At 37.5% G+C, this 17446-nt stretch overlaps 1 protein-coding gene across 21 annotated transcripts in view; it reads right to left on the bottom strand.

Annotated features, from left to right (window-relative positions):
• ROBO2 (roundabout guidance receptor 2) overlaps positions 1-17446 on the bottom strand; it is a 1707596-nt gene that overhangs the window by 602108 nt on the left and 1088042 nt on the right. Inside the window, exon 1 of one of the 21 annotated variants that reach the window (XM_045501644.1) lies at positions 1087-2280. The exons of the other annotated variants lie outside the window; for them this stretch is intronic. Coding sequence (XP_045357600.1) covers positions 1087-1147 — 61 coding nt within the window. The 5' untranslated portion in view covers positions 1148-2280. Of the gene's footprint in view, positions 1-1086; positions 2281-17446 lie in introns of those variants that run through there. 21 annotated transcript variants of the gene reach the window in all.

Genomic DNA, 17446 nt, shown 5'->3' with positions numbered 1-17446 from the left:
ATGCTGGAGGAAAGTTTATGTAGCAACAAGCTACTATGATGGCTCAAATATCTGGACCAATTCACAGATTCTTTACAAGTACAATTATTGCAAATCTAAAGTACTACAATCCACATTAAAAAAAAAAAAAAAAAAAAAAAAAAAAACACGCTCCAGTCTTCTCTTTACACATATCCTTTCTATCGATTTAAAAACTGAAGACCCTAGAAGGTTAATACCAAATGTTCTTTTGACTTCTTATGAACTAACAAAAAAAGCATGTTAATGATTACTTCCACTCATCATTCAAAAGAGCTACAAGAAAGGATTTTGCAATCCTCCCACAAGAAACTGACATCCTGTGAAAATATCCCAGGAAACCATATCTGAACAAAAGACAGGAGAATCAAGAGGCAGACTGCTGTCTGCTTGACAGACTGACTCAACCCAGAGGGAGACACCTATAGTACCTGTTTCAGATCCCCATTGTGTTTGCCACTGGGGACTGAGCTGAGTGTTCTGTGCCCACAGCCAGCCCCGAGCTTATGTTTCCCCCCTTCCTGGAGCCTCGCCCAGTCTTACTTTTGACAGTTTTCTCCCTGTGATCTAAATTCTTGATTCTGATTTCACACTAGAAGAGCACTCACCAGCATACAAGTGATACACATCGATCCCTGAGATACCCTGCCTCAAATTCCTAACCCACTGAACCTTCATTCAAGTGTCTATTACTATTTTTCTTTACTTGAATTTCTAAGCCAAAGTTCAGATACAAGAACAAACACCAAATAGCAGTAGGCACAAGAGTATTCCAGAGATTTACTGTAATATTCCTTTTTCTAACAAAACTGAGAGCCCATTATTTATTATGCAACTCCTCCATTAATTAAGCAAATTGCAATAATAACAACAATAGGTGACTACTAACGCCTTCCACTTGCAGCAGTTGAGAAACAAAGACTTAAAATCTCTGCCCCCCAAAAGTCCCGGTGCCTGACCAAAAGGGACTAATAGACACAATGTCATTTTATTGATGGCCCACAACTCATTCAGAAATAAATGGGCTTTCTGGGGGGTGGGAGGAGGATAAAAGTATTTTTAACTTACCATCAACCCGAACATATAAAAATCCACAGAGCAGTAGTTGTGTAAACATCAGCCGACTCATTTTGACATATTAAAAAGGATCCAGATTGTTTTAAGAAACCAATCCCAGAGAGCAAAAGTACAAAAATAAGTATCAAAAAAAGAGGTAGGTCCAAAGTTTAGACTTTCCTAGATGCTAATTAAAGTCAAGAAGAGCAAATCGCAAGATCAGAAGGGGTTAGTGGAGAGGTCTCGAATGGGGCACATTTAGCTCCATCCAAATTAACTGAGGGCACTCCAAAGGCTGCTGTATTTCCACACTCTGGCTTCCTAAATTCCCACCAATTCAGCCCAGCCGGAGGGATTATTCAAGTGTGTCTAACCCTCTGTCCTCAGGCTCCATTGCCTTCCAAAGCCAAGTTCTTTCTTCAGCAGTCAAGAAGATGAAGAGGGAGGAAAAAGACCTAATTCCTAGAAAGTGTTCCACAAACTTGCCAGCGCGCTGCCGAAACACCATTGGCCTGCCTACTGGTTTTCCTTGCCCGGTCTCCTTCTCGGTGGCCGCTCCACGTCCAGAGTTTTTTCACTTAACTTCCATAATAAGGATGTGTCAAAGCAACACTTTGCAGGCGGGCCGACTTGGCGGGCCTCTCCCTCGCAGCCTCGCTGCCTCCCTCCACCACTCCCGCTTCAGAAAGAGGCAAAGGGAAAATCAGGGCGACTCGGGTGGAGAATCCGAACTCCTACGTGGTGGGGCTGCAAGGGAGGGAGGGAACGAGGGGCAGGGCTGAGGCAGCGGCCACCCTCGCGGTGCCGCCTGAGAGCGACGGTGAACCCGGGCGGCCGCGGGCGACCGCCGAGCGGGGCGAGCGAGCCCAGAAGCCCGGGAGCGGGCGCGAAAGGGAGCGCGCAGTCCAGCCGCCCGCCCCGGTGCAGCCGTCAGTCCCTCCGCTGCAGCCGCCGCCGCCGCCGCTGCTCCCGCGGCCCCGCAGCAGAGCGTCCGCCTCCTCCAGCAGCTGCCGAGGGTGGAAGGACTTAGAGGAGGGAAGGCGAGGAGGCGGGAGGGGTGGGGAGGAACGAAAGCTGCTAGGAGTCTGCCCCGGGGAGGGGGGCAGGGGTGACGCGGGGGTGCGCTGAGCTTTCCACCTCCAGAGTCCGCCACCCGCACGTGCAGGGGGCGCCAGCCCGCTGGGCAGTCGGGGGGAGCAGGGGAGGGGAGCCGAGATTCCTCCGGGGGCGGAAATTAACAAATTTGGAGCCCGAGCCACCCGTCAACTCCTTCCCCCTCTCCGCGCCTCCTGCCCGGGGCAGGGATAGGTGGGCTCTAGTCCCCGGCTCCTCGCGGCGTCCCGTTTAATGGGCAGGTAATTTTCTCGGTGAGTGATTCCATGGAAGCCCTTCCTAATTATTCATCTCTCCGTCTGCCCGAGATGCACGCGCTTTCTGGAAAAAGATCATCCTCCAGGACCCAGGGCGCAGCCTCATTACCCGTTAAAATCACACAAACACTCACTCTTCACCTTTTAGCAAAATGAGAAGCTGGGCGGGAGGGAGAAAAGGAAAGGAAACAAAATATAACCACCTTTCGAAGCGGAAAGGTTGTGTGTGGGTGCTTCCTATGTCGTTAAAAAAGCACAAGAAAAAGAAGGGGGGGGGGATTGAACAGAAATCTCTAGCCTCTACCGGCTTGTTTTAGCCAAGATCTATGGCCCCCTGAGGAATCCCCAGGGGAAGAAGGGAGGGGAAGGGTGGCATCCCCTCTTATGTTACTCAGTTGCCTTATGACCCCGCAAAGATGAGTTTGACGCGGGTTTGTGGCATGCAAGGAGTTCAGCAGAAGATGCTTAGGATGGGGAGAGGGGATCAGAGAGCTGAGGGCGAGAGGTGTACTCGAAGCCCTTATCCCACAGAGACTGGCAACTCTGAAAGGAAATTTCGGAAAACACAGGATGGAGGAAAGCTGAAAACCCACTGAGCTAAAAAGAAGCTCAAAAAGAGCCGAATTTCAGCCCAAAGATGACAGACCCTGAAAATTAAGGCAAAAAACACCAAGTCAATGCCATCAGGACCGGGGATGATTAAGGAAGGCCACGTTGGATCAAAGGGATGCCAGTGTCTGCGGTGCCCCCAGTGTGGCCGGTGTGGCCAGGCCCACGTGTGATCACAGGCTCACTGGTAGCTGTTTGATGCCTGTTCCGGTGATTAGAAGGCGGGTTATGGGAACTCAACGCAGGTCCCCGAGCCCTGCTAAATGCTGGATAGTGAGTCTTTAGTTCCCCCTACTGGAAAATATTAGGAAAGAGGCTCTCTGAGGCCGTTTCAGGCCTTTTGTTTGGTGGATACATTTTGGCGTTGCCACTTAATTCAGCTCTCCTTTGCCTGTTATGGACGTGATATTGTGTGTTTCAGATAAAGGGTCAGCGACGCTTAAGCAATTAGGAGAGCTCTTGTGGCACCTCAGCATGCTTGAAAATTACGGTGATGAAATCGTCTTGCAAAAAATAAAACAAACCACTTTTCTTGTGAAGCACTAAGAGTAATTTCAGGACACTTTCGATCTACATTATTTAGTTGTAAAAAAAAAAAGTGCATTAATGTGCTGAAGTTAAATCACTGGAATCTTCACAGTAAGGATTCTGACTGTAGTATTGTCTTACCACTCTCTGAAAGAAAGACTAAACGTGCACATCTTTTTGTTTTTGTTTTTCTTTTATTTTTGTTTTTTTTTCCCCCCAAAGGGCCAAGACTAAATTAATACCCGTCTTGGAAAACCTCAAAATTCATTGGAGTAAAATTTCGTATTTATCTGAATACTGAAAAATAATTGATATTTTTTAAACTTGTATTTTAAAACATTTTGACAAAGATTTAGCTTAAGGGATTATAAAGTCTACCTCAATCCTCTGAAAATACTATACCCCCCCCACACACAATTTCTATCTAAATCTAATTTCCTTACATGACTACAACAAAAATACTCTGAAAATAGAGTCTTCCTAGTAAAATAATACAGAAATTAACAAAAGACAAAGATTTAAAGCCCTTAAGTTTTAGCATAGGTCTCAGAAAGGAAGGTATTGGAACATTTCACCTGGAAGAGTTTTCTCATGGCTATCAATTTATAGGACAAAAGATAGATTCCATTTTATACTTGATAGACTCACCATGTATAGATGCTTTTCCTTAAGTGATCTATAAAATCACTCAGAGGCAGAAAGGGTGTGTGTGGGAAGAAGGGGGGGATAGGTTGGAGGAGAATGACCTACCATTTACTATTGTCCTCTGGGGCAGAAAAGTGTGGCCTCATATCTCATAGAAAGTTGTCCTTGTGTAGAATATGACAAATAAGCTCATAGAGAGGAAAGGCTTACTTAAAGGAAATCGCTCTGGTTATATTTACTTGGCCAAGCACCATCATTTTGCATTCATAATACTTTATCTACTCCAAGTGTCAAGACAGTGATTTCAGTCTTGTGCCACTTTTTGCTATAAATTACCTACATTATGTAATAATGATATCTATAACAAAGGAATTTGGAGTCCATGTTTTCACAAGTGATATTTTTTATTTATTTTTAAATTTTTGTTAATGTTTATTCACACAGAGACAGAGACAGAGTGCGAGTGGGGGAGGGACAGAGAGAGAGGGAGACAGAATCCAAAGCAGGCTCCAGGCTCCTAGCTGTCAGTACAGAGCCTGACGTGGGGCTAGAACTCATGTACGGAGATCATGACCTGAGCTGAATAAAGTCGGAGGCTTAACCCACTGAGCCACCCAGGTGCCCTTCATAAGTGATACTTTAAAAGAATGTTTTATCGGGGTGCCTGGGTGGCTCAGTGGGTTAAACGTCCAACTCTTGGTTTCAGCTCAGGTCATGATCTCAAAGTTTGTGAGTTCGAGCAGCGTCAGCTCTCAGCTGACAGTGCAGAGCCTGCATGGGAGTCTCTCTCTCTGTCCCTCCCCCAGTCCCCCCCCCCACCCCCACATGCATGCACTCTCTCTCTCTCTCTCAAAATAAATAAAAGAGCCTTAAAAAAATAAAAGAATGTTTTGTCAGTATCTCATTTGATATTAAATGTGACTAAGGAAAACTGATGACATTTTTAAAGAATTTCATCCCAAGTAATGGTTTAAGATTATGACCAAAACTCTCACACTGTCAATGGCAGTGAGAGTCAGCAGACAGAAATGTCATATGGACAACATTAAGTCCAAAGGGAACAAAGACGTCTCCTTCTTGGAGACTTGATAAGATCTGTATTAGAGAAATCTGTGTATTTCAATTAAATTTAGCACACCTCTAGTGAGCACTGTCTATGGAAAAAATAGTAATTTCTCACTCTAATTTTTTCTTAAAAAAAAGGAAAATCTTTAAAACTTAAACATTCTACTAGAAATTGGAAGTTCAATTTTAGCGGTGCTTTAGCTACCAAAACATTTTTTAAGGGTTTGCAGTAAGACGTAAACTAGAAGTGGCTTAGAACAAGGAAGAGAGTTTAGAACAAGGAAGAGAGTTAGAACCAAATCAGAGAGTTTAAAATACAGAAGATGAAGCGGCCTTTTGGTTTCAGTATCTTTCCAAATACAAATTGCTTCTTCATCTCTAAACAAGCAGCTGAGTAGAGAAGTGTACATGGAAATCTAGGCTCCTTTCATGTAAAACTTGGAATGGTATTATTATGTACTCAAAATGTGCCTACCAGATAAATATAATTTTAATACAACTAAAGACAACTGTGTATAAGAGACTATAATTAACCCTAATTTGGGTGAGGTGATCAAATGGCCTTCTTTGTGATTGTTCTTCTAAGTTGGCATCATAGAGAACCATAAAATACTCATCTGAAGGCAAGCTGCACAATATATGATGCAAAATATTAAATATTTCTTTTCCATATGAGATTCTTTAAAAATGTGGTGTGAGTGGAAAAAAACACATTTTTTTTTTACTCTTTCCAACATACTCTTTTTATTATAATTGTAAGATAGTATATATAGGCAAATCAAACGTTTGATCCATGATGATAATTTTCATATCTGCCACCATGTGGTGAGCACTGACTCTATGTCAGGGATTTTTCTAGTTTTTAAAAATTCATTACAGTGTTTAATTCCTATAAAAGTTTTATTATGTGGTTGATATTATTCCTATGTGCAGATGAGAATACTGAAGATTAGATATCTAACCCAAGTTAATAAAAGATACAATATTCCTTTGAATCCAGAACCAACCATATAATTTATGCTAAGTGTTAGGCTATGTTTCCTAAGATTAATTTGAGATACTTTCCACATTATAGAAACACTTTAATAAATTGCCTTGATAAATTTAAGAAAATCCCTGATGTACCAAAAAAATAGAAATATGTAATCAATTTTTGTTTTCAAAATTACAGAATTTTTAAAGCCAAGAGATAACCATTTGTTATCTGTTCAGTTTCAATTTTTCTATATAAGATTGTCTTACCATATTATACAGAAACACCACATTTAGGGTTGTTATCTACAAAAAGATACGAGACAATTAAAGTAAGCAGAGTATTAGAAATCCAGATCAGAAAAGGATGACTCATTCCTTCCTATGTTATTTTTTTATTATACTCTACCTTGTTCGAAAAGTGAACAAAGGGCGCTTAAATAAATTAAATATTGGTCTTCTGAAATATGTTCAGAGTATCTAATTTCAATCAATTCATTTTTAAGTTTTCATCAATACTCTTATATATTTAATAAGTCTACCTACATATGTATCTATTGATGAACAGTACTTTGGGTGCATTACTTGTAGTTATTAAAATATTCTACTTTTAGAAATCTGGAATTTAAGTTGACTAAAATATAGCAATCTTTCATAAAAATAAAGTGTTTCCTGCCAAATACCATCACTTGTGATCAAGAAGATTTTTTTTCTTTCTTTAGAATTAGAGTCAGTTTGGAAAATCATTTCCTGTCTTGATTGAAAAGTTGACTGACACTTTCAAATTTAGAGCTCTTGAATAAATACAATGCTACAGTAATTGTAACTCGAGGCATAATTTCTCTAACTGCATACACCTTAAAATTTGGATTTTTTTAAAAACATATAAAAAACATCTCAGAGTTCATTGACAAAAATTATATCTTCAGGGTACCTGTGTGGCTCAGTTGGTTAAGCATCCGACTTCAGCTCAGGTCATGATCTCATAGTTTGTGAGTTCAAGCCCTACATCAAGCTCTCTGCTGTGAGAGCAGCCCATTTCAGATCCTCTGTCTCCCTCTCTCTCTCTGCCCCTCCTCACTCTTGTGCACACCCTTTCTGTCTCTCAAAAATAAATAAACATTTTTAAAATATAATAAGAGTTTGAAAATATATATCTTTATAATATCAGTACTCCACATTCTGCAGTTGCCCATCTCTCTCCCTGCCTCCATTTTAGTAACGTCTAAAACTTAACCTCTACCCAAGTGAAAAAGTACCAAAGACAATAACCTCAACCTTAGATTAGAAAAGTGTTTTTTATAAATAAGCAACGTTGTCAACCTCACAACCTCACTATAAGTGCACATCTCTCTGTGTCCTCCAACCATGACAGGCTACGTTTTGTATGTGTGCATGGTCTTTTTGTGCTCCGTATTTTATTATCTCTATTTAAAGCTTTTGAGTTCTTATTTTAGTATATAGCCCAATTTCGATGACATTAAGTAATACACTTTTTGCTATTTTTACATCACAATATCATGAACCAGAGAAAATCCCTTTGATTCTTTGCCAAACTATTTCAAGTCCATCTGCTCCAATCTGGGCCTTGTATAATTGAAATTTACCAATGCATAACTGTAATCCTAACAAGGAAGATTTTTAAAATCCAAAACAGAATTTCTGTTGTTCTTACAAAGAAGGGTTTGTCAAAGATGGGAGAAGAGGCTTATCATACCTATAGGTCTCAGATTTTTACGTTATCTGCTCTCCGAGTGTCTTTTAGACATACTTAACAATGGATTCCTCAGATTCAAAAGAAGTTCCTTATTCTCCTTTACAATAATACCATGGAATTAATCCAAGGGCATGTGTAATCCAATTGAACTGCCTATGTTTCTATCATACAGAAGAACTAAATCTGTTTGGGAGCAGATTCTGATTTTCTTCCAATCACCAAATTATCTTATTCTGCCTGATAAAATAACTTCTGACTGCCTGTGGAGTACTTGAAGTCCTTTTTTTCACAATGATTACTAGAGTTTTGGTTGTTAGATAACATCAGGAAGTCTAGATAATATAATTTTGCTTAAAAACATGAGAGATGTAAATACACATTCTCTTCCTTAAGTGATAAAGTGAAATCTATGGACAAAATCACCATGATCCAAGTTTATAGACAAAGCTGCAAATCAAAGAATAATAATGACATATACAGTACCTCATGTCAAAATATTTTAATTTGGATGAAATGTCTTTTAAGCAGTTTCTACTGATTTATCTTTTACTTAAAAAGGAGTATAGGAATAAATGATTTTTGCTCTCTGAGTAATTTCAGCTTTTCCTTCATCTACTGGTACTAATGTCAAGGGACCAATGGAATAAATGATTAAGATTGAAAAATGCTAGTGCAGCTTCTAACAATTTAATAAAAATTGTATTATTCCTCTATTGCATTAGCTTATTTTCATTTTTAATATATTTTCTATATTTTCCATAACTAGTTCCTTACATTTAAAGGAATATAAAATTTAAGAATGTATTTTATCTAATATAAAGAATAATATAAGAATTATATTATAAAATATTATATTATAAAATATAAGAATGTATTATATCTGATATAAGATATGTTGGGCATCTAAATACATTTATGGGTTTTAGCAATGAGAAAAGTTTTACCAAATCTCTTTCTTTAATTTCTCTCTCTCTCTCTCTCGTTTGTTTGTTTGTTTTAAAGATTACTCATTTAGGATTCTTTCCTTTAGCCATCTGGCAAACATGAGTGTTTGAAGTACTGATTTTATAGACAGGGCCAATGAAAATTACATAGCATGATGATCATTGCGGGATTTTTTTTAAGCCTATATCTATAGCTGTCTTTAGTCCAGGTTATTGCTTATCTTTTATTCCGTTTCTTTCCTCTTCACTTCCCACCAAACACATATTAAAAAGACATTATGACACAAAGCTGGATGAACATTTACAGGGTCTCTGGTAGTCTATTTTCCAGCCTTCATTCTGAATCATGTTTAAACTGTCAAAAAGAGATGAAAATTTAAAGATTTCAGTGATTTTACAATATTCTTAAGTAAACCATTCACGTGTGATCAGGAATTTTTTTTAGTTTAATACATATGTGAAGTAGCATTTCTACTCCATTATCTCTACTAGAAGGTATGATTAATGGGTACCTAAATGTGAAAAGATAGAGCATGCTGGCTAAGAGCTTGGACTCTGGATCAAGCAGATCTGGATTCTAATCTTGGTTCTACCACCCCCAATGTGATCATAACAATTGCCTCAACTGAAACAAAGATAATAATAGTGCCTATTCAGAAGAGCATTTGAATGATGCACTTAATGGCCTTGGCACAATGGACATTTTAACTGGTTTCCAACACTTTGGTCATTGGAGCGAACTAATGAATCTCTCTCATGGTGGCAAAGAGAACGTTGAATGTTAACCCAGAATCATCTTTCCTTTCACTCAAAGCTTGGCCAAGTTTCCCAAATTTCCCTGCTTCCCTTATAGTTAGATTAGATCATGTGATTGAATTCCAGCTAATGGAACACAGGCATTTCTAGGTCTGGCTTCAAAGATCCCTCCCATACCTTAGGGTTCCCCCAGACAGAACCCTCTCTGACTGTTGTTCTGTCATTCATTTGATGATTAAATCCTATAGAAAACAGCTACCAGATGGAGTGAATGATAAATGAATCCCAGAATGACTGTGTAGAGCAGACTATCCCACTTTGGTTCCAATCCTTCAACTATGAATTGAACAATGAATAACTTGTAATGTGTTAAATTATTGAGTTTTTAGTACTCTTTGTTTTAGCACTTAGCTTATCCTGGCAAATATAATCAGTTCCTTTGAATTTTGCCTTAGGTATGAATGGAAATGTAATGTATTTCTTCACAGGACATTACACTGAGATTAATATTATAAAAATTAAATTATAATACCTACATTTTTAAAAATGAAATAAACTTTTATGTTGATTGTCTTAATTATCACAAAACATAGAAGGGTGGTATTAATTTTAGGCCCATAATTCAGAGTTGTTAATGTAAACTCAAATTGATGAAGAAACTTTTCAAGTGTCAAAATTTGAAACTGAAACTTACAGCCAGTATCAACAAAACCTATGATATCACCGAGGATCAGCTAGGTTATTCCACAACAGTTTCTCAATTTTTTTTTTTCACTTACACCTCTAAGAGCATGTTTAGAGATTTTTTTTTTTTTTCTAATCACCTCTCCATGGGCCTTTAATACCAGGTACTGTATATACATACTTTATACATTAAAAAGTAAGATTTTCTTTTGCCCTCAAAAACCAATTTTATATTTCTTCTATTGAGAATGCATATTCTACACATACAAACAATTCCCAAATCTCAAGCAACAAAGGTTATTTCTTTCTATATTGTGAGTCTGCTGGGAACTGTGCTCTACATCATTCTCATTCCAGGACCTATTTCCTGGAGAACCATTTTCTAAACAAATAGAAAGGCAGAATATAGCTGTTAAATCCACTGGCTGGAAACAACGGCATTATTTCTTTTATTTAATGTCTTGTTGCCACACCAAGACACAAGACCTAGCCATTCCCCCTTCACGAAAGGTAGAAAGCTGGATAATTGTTGAACCACTCTATTACTATCACACGCATCCATCTCCTACAGACATATTTGCTTCTGAAAGGAATTGTGTGACTTCGTCATGGCAATATTGGTTACTGCAGATTGAAGAGAAACTCTGTTTGATTATTACATGATTCCGTCCTGGGTTGAGTGGTGTTTCCCAAATTCATGTCCATACAGAACCTCAAAATGTAACCTTATTTGAGAGGGTCTTTGAAAATGTGGTCAAGTTAAAATGAGTTTATATTGGATTAGACTGAGCCCTAATCCAATGACCAGTGTCCTTATAAGAAGAAAGAAATTTAGATACAGACAGAGAAGCCACAGGGAGCAGACAGCTGTGTGAAGACAATGGCAGAGATTGGAGTTACTTCACCATTGGACAAAAAACGCCGGGAGCTATCAGACCCTGGGAGAAGCCAGAAGAGATGCTTCTCTAGAGCTTTCAGAAGAGATTATGGTCTTGTTACACCTCGATTTTCTAGCTTCTAAAACTACATTTCTCTGGTTATAAACCACCAAATGTGTGGTATTATTTTACAGCAGCCTTAGGAAATTAAGATAGCCATTACCTATTTCAGTAAATTCAAAATGGGAAAATAACTTCCTAGTTACTAAATCAAAGTGGATAGATGGTAAATTAGTAGAGTCCTTGGAAAATAATGGTGGTATGCATTCTATATCTATTTACATCAGAAGTTTAATATATACGCACACACACAAATAGACACATCTATATCTAAATTCAAAGAAAAATTAAAATTTAAAAAGTTTCCTTTAAAATTCCATTCTAGAATTTCAGAGCTGAATGGTAATCTTTAAGATCATCTATCATAATCTCATTATACCGCTCAAGGATAAGACATCAATTTAATAATAGACATTCATAAATTAGTCTTTTAAGATTTATATTAATTTAACCAAGATAATTTTAGAATTTAGATATTCTAAATTCTATTGTCAATTGTTATTACAACCTCCAGTGCTTTCTGATTAAAATTTATTATATACACATTAGCACATTTTAAATTCTTTGTATAATTAGAATTATCAAAATTAAAAAATAACTTTATATCATGCAAATATTAGAAGAAATACTAAAATCTATTCCATAGTCTCTATGTGGGAATATAAATAACAATATTCAGTCCTAGCTCTATTCATATTTATTACTGAATGCCTTTGCAAAATGTCATAAATGTTATCACAGAACCAGATTTGTACAACAGACTTTGGCAGTGAATAGAAGACTTAAATTCTTTCCTTTGTTGATTTATATAATGTCTTTTGACAGAGGAAGAAGGCTTAACTCTCATCTTTTCACAGCTCTCCTTTTAAAATAAAGAAAAAAAATTAGCTAAATCTCAGTTTCTATGTCACTAGTCCATTTCCCCTATCAGTTTTCTTCTACATCCAATTAAAAACAGCTAAGAAAAACCCCAATGTATTCAGGGCACCTGGGTAGCTCACTTTGTTAACCACCTGACTTCAGCTCAGGTCCTGATCTCACAGTTCTTGAGTTTGAGCCCCGCATAGAGTTCTGTGCTGAAAGCTAGGAGCCAGATGTCTTCTTAGAAGTCTGTTGTCTCCCTCTTTCTCTGCCCCTCACCAGCTCACACTCTGTCTCTCTCTCTCTTCTGTCTCTCCCTCTCTTAAAAATAAATAAACATTAAAAAAAATTAATCTTTAAATAAATAAATAAATAAATAAATAAATAAAACAATGTATTCTCCAGATTTAGAAACTCCCCAAATTACCAAACACATGACCTGTCCTGGCAACCTTTTCATATGTACATTAGCCCTGACAGGAGCCAGCCCATCATGATAATTATTAACAAGTAGCAATAAATACACAGGCCCACTTCAAGGAACATAGTCTCATCAGTCTGTTACTTTTAGTTTAAAGTGACATCCACAACAAAGATTGAAATATATCACAAGCTATATTTATACAGAGAAGCATACATGAAGTTCAGACCAACATCTGAACCAAATTCATAAATAGGTGTACTAATCAATGATATTTTGCCCAGTACTTAGTGCTATGTTTTGCACAAAACTTCAGTGTGAAAGGGAGGTACTAGAAAGAAGAAAGAACTTTTCACTTGTCTTATAGTCACCAAAGTAAAAAAAAAAAAAATACAGAGTAGATAGATAGTAGAAGATTTTGGAGGGATGCTTGGGTGGCTCAGTCAGTTAGGTGTCTGACTTCGGCTCAGGTCATGACCTCGCGGTCCATGAGTTCGAGCCTTGCGTCAGGCTCTGTGCTGACAGCTCAGAGCCTGGAGACTGTTTCAGATTCTGTGTCTCCCTCTGACCCTCCCCCGTTCATGCTCTGTCTCTCTCTATCTCAAAAATAAATAAACGTTAAAAAAATTAAAAAAAAAAAGATTTTGGAAAGGAGTAATACATTCCACAAATATTCAACCCCATTCATGGTAGCATGGAGCAAAACATCACATGCATAGAACCAGGAAGAAAAGACAAGTGATGTCAGATCGTTTGCTAAGGTTTTGGAGGATCTAAAACAGATCAGAGGTGGGGAAAAAGATTATTCATTATGAACGATAAGAAACAAAAAACAAAAAACTGAGGTTCTGAGAATTTAATTGCAACAAGAGTGCAAAAACAAATAGTGCTGAGACCTGAATGACATCAGAATCCATTTCATTTCTATGAAATTGTGTTAACTAATTTAATGTTAATCATTGTTCTCCAGCTATAAAAAGGGTGTGTAGAATTTTTTTTTCCGAACATTTTTAACTTGAGGAAAGCACTGACGATTTAGTAAGCCTGGATTTTAGAACAGTTCCTTGTTTATTTGTCTCAATCAAGTATGAAATGGAGTAAGAGAATAAAACAGAAGAAAAGGAAAATAAAGGTGTGGGGACAGAAAGGCAGGAGAATGAGTCAGTAGAGAGGAATGTTGGATAAACTTAGTCTCTTGAAGATAAAAACAAACAAGAGAAAGGCGTGTGATTCCATATTCTTTGGGCTGCTAATTTCACTTCTCAGCCTAGTTAGTATTCTTGCTTTTGATTTCTTTCTACCCACTTCATTTTTGTCTTGTAAGAAAACTGAGATGTAGCCTCATTATTTACACCACAGCCCGTTTAGCTACAATCCTCCCCTTCACCCCCACTAAATTAAATACATTAGTACTTGACTAATACCCTTAGCAGAAATCTGAGTCTGACTTTCCATGATCTTTAAGGGAGCTCTCACTGCTTAGAGGATTATATTAATTGCTATAGTTCCATAAAGTGCTATGCTGACATAAATGTGGCAAAGGTTTTCTTTAACATTCCTTTCATGACATGGAAAGAGGTAAAGCACCTTAGTGAGTGTCATGTAACAATTTCCTGCTCAAAATTTGGTTTAACATTTACTGTCCAATTTACTTTTGTTGCAATACATGCTCTCCGGGGTGTCCAAACTGGTGATGTCTGTGTGTGCTTTTGCATTAACTTTGAAAGCAATAGATTAACAATTCAATCTTGGCCCCTTTCACATGTGCAGTGTCAGTTTCCTGGAGATGTCACTCTCTGAGTGTTTGGGCCATCAGCCTGACAAGAGACCTAACTGCATTAGGAGCTTCAGGGGGTTTCTTCCTACCTGTTTCCCTCAGACTGAGATTTCCTTTTTTGTAATATGATCTTGTCATCACTATTGTCATCAGAAAGACATATAAGGGGGTTATTAACATTATTGTTTGTCAGACTTCTATATTCATTCTCCTTGAAATAGTACTGTCTCAACTGAGGAATAGAATTATATTTTGCCTTGTCTCCAGAAATGCTTTTAAATTAGAATTGATGTTTAAGCTACATGACTTTCCACTGCTGATGTAATTTAGTTTTTTTTTTTATCTGAATGTTTGATAAGTAGCAGTATGACTCTATTCTTCTAGTTACAAATCCATTAACTGCCCCCCCCCCAAAAAAAAAAGAGCTGTTGCTCTATAACAGTAGCTTTTATGCTAAAGACAAATACCAAAATACATTATCCTAGTCAAAATGCCTGCACCTATTCCTGGATAAATTTCTTAGGCATGAGAAATTTCAGTGGTTGGAATAAAGAAGATCAGGGAAAAAAAAAGATTCATTTGTTCAATTCACTCAACAAATTTTTATTGAGCACTTTTACACGCCAGGCTATAACAGAAATAATGTCTGCCTCATAAACACACATTGCCTTTCTGGATTTTAGTTCCTTCATCTGTAAAATGAAAGAGCTGGACAAGTAACTTATAGAAACTAGTCCCCTCTAAGAAAAGATATTCTATGACTTAATTTTGCTCACATAGAAGACATTTCCAATGATTTCAGCTCTTGTATTAATAATCAGACTTGAGCCCTTTGCAAAAGGTAAGGAATCATTGCTTCAAGTGTCAGATTCTGTGAAATAAGGTTGCTTTGAAGGCGGTGATGTGGGGTGGTGTTTACTTTGCGGCTTTCATTGGCCAATCTAGTCCAATCCTTGATGTTTGCATTGATGTGAAACTGTCAGAATGTTAGCAGTTTTTCTTCAGGGCCAAGTGTAGACTGGAATGTGTGGTCATCCCTGGTTGCTGGTTCATCTCTTACATTACATATGAAGAATGTACTCGCCTTATCCTAATACCTCAATCCTCTTAAAATATAAGAGGATCCCTGATATAACACAGCTTATAATGATATAATATCATAAGGGTCAGAATTTACCTGTCAATATTAAGTGGTCTATAGGGATTCCATTGAGCTTCGTTATTAAAACTTATAAGACTGAAGGAAAATACAGTGCATTCTCAAGATTAAAACAAGAAAAGAGACTTAACACCCAGCATGAGCATATACACATTTCTGTCATTTGAATATCTTCTTACAATGAGCATTTAGTTTTGACTGTTGATTTGATGGTGGTTTTGTGATCGTGGTGAAAGAAATTTTTAAAATAAATAAATGGAAATGTTGAGGTGTGCATAGCAGAATTATATATGCCTGTAGACACTGTTGAAGGCTGTTTCCTTATCAGGTACCACTTAAAAAATAAAACTATGTAAAACATCCAGCTAAAGGCAGCAACAAAGAAAATACTTCTAAAGGAGTGATGCAGAGATTTATGTGGGTATCTTCAGTAACTGCTACAGGGATTCTTTCATGTTAATCCCCAAACACTAAGTCTGTAATACTTTCCATAAGCACCCTACTAGCCTATTCTAATACCCCTCTGCACAAATGATACCACCCAGGAGATTTTCCCTAACAGAGTTGTAAAGATTCTTGGGATCGTTTGCATTTCAAAAGAAATTCACTTAAATCATGAATCTTTTGTCTAACCTTATGTCATCTCCTTTTATGTTCAGTTAGGAGCAATTTGTCTGTTCTTTCAAAAACTTTGGTTAGTTATCATGTTAACTAAATTTCCAAGTCACTATAGGACATTACTCTGGTTTTGACCTTAGCAATAAGTTTATGTCTGAATTTGTAACACCAAGAGAACTGGGAAGCTTCCACCAATTTAATTATGGATATCACTTGGGACATGTTTGATTGTATTTTGTCTTCAAGATATAACGTTGTAGCAGAACCCTAAATAAAAAGAAACAATTTTGGAGGAGTCTTATGAGCTAATGGCAGGTTTAAGAAGTCATTAGTGAAGACAAGTCCAAAATAATAATTAAGAGTTGGAATGCAAATGACATTCATTGATCTCAAACATCTAATAACAAAAAATTAAAAGAAATGATTTTTTCGTTATAATGAAAAGTTTTGTTAGAGGTTTATGGCCACTTCCTTTCAACATGACCATCACACATTCGAAAGGGAGGAGCTAGCCACCCAGTCTCCTGCCTTTTAAAGAAGGCACACTAAATTAATTTACTGCCAAAGGACAGACCTTCTGTCTTTTCAAAACAGTCCAAGAGAAAAAAAACAAAACAAAACAGGAAAAGGTCAAACTTGTGGTCATTCCACTAATGCGTCAATGTCTTCACTTTATGGTATTCATATTTTCCAAATCATGCCTTTTCCTTTTCTAATATGGTATTAAGTCACAAATCCAAAATAAAGGCAGATTTCTGGAACAATCGTTAACATATGGAAATGTTCCAAAATGGTGGTACTAGGATTCAGGCTATGAAAACAAATTTGAATTTCTTTTTCCTCTTCTTTTGCTTCATTATTATTCAAAATTCAATCCATAACCACCGGTACCTGCAGAATCCCCACATCTCCAGCACTTAATTATTTTTCTCAGCGACAGGCTACAAATCCAACGTTAGGTTTTACTTTAAGTACCCCATTCTCCCTAAACACCAGATCATAGTATCACATGCGTTTATGTTCACGAAATCTACAATTTATTTTTTTGAAGCTGAGATGACTGCCTGTTTGTCGGCCCCTGTCCCTCTCCATCAGCTACTCAAGCTGCCCGTTTGACTGCTTCAATTTCCACACAGTTGTGCCCAGTGCCAGACCTGTTTCTTCAGTGACACGAATATTCAGACAAATAAACACACAGGGCTTAATGTCATTCTACTGGATGTCCCTGAGATTCAAACTCACCCATCT

This window comes from Leopardus geoffroyi, chromosome C2 (assembly GCF_018350155.1).
Source record: "Leopardus geoffroyi isolate Oge1 chromosome C2, O.geoffroyi_Oge1_pat1.0, whole genome shotgun sequence".
Taxonomy (NCBI): domain Eukaryota; kingdom Metazoa; phylum Chordata; class Mammalia; order Carnivora; family Felidae; genus Leopardus; species Leopardus geoffroyi.
The sequence above is the reverse complement of the archived record's forward strand: the minus strand, read 5'-3'. Positions and strand labels throughout refer to the sequence as shown.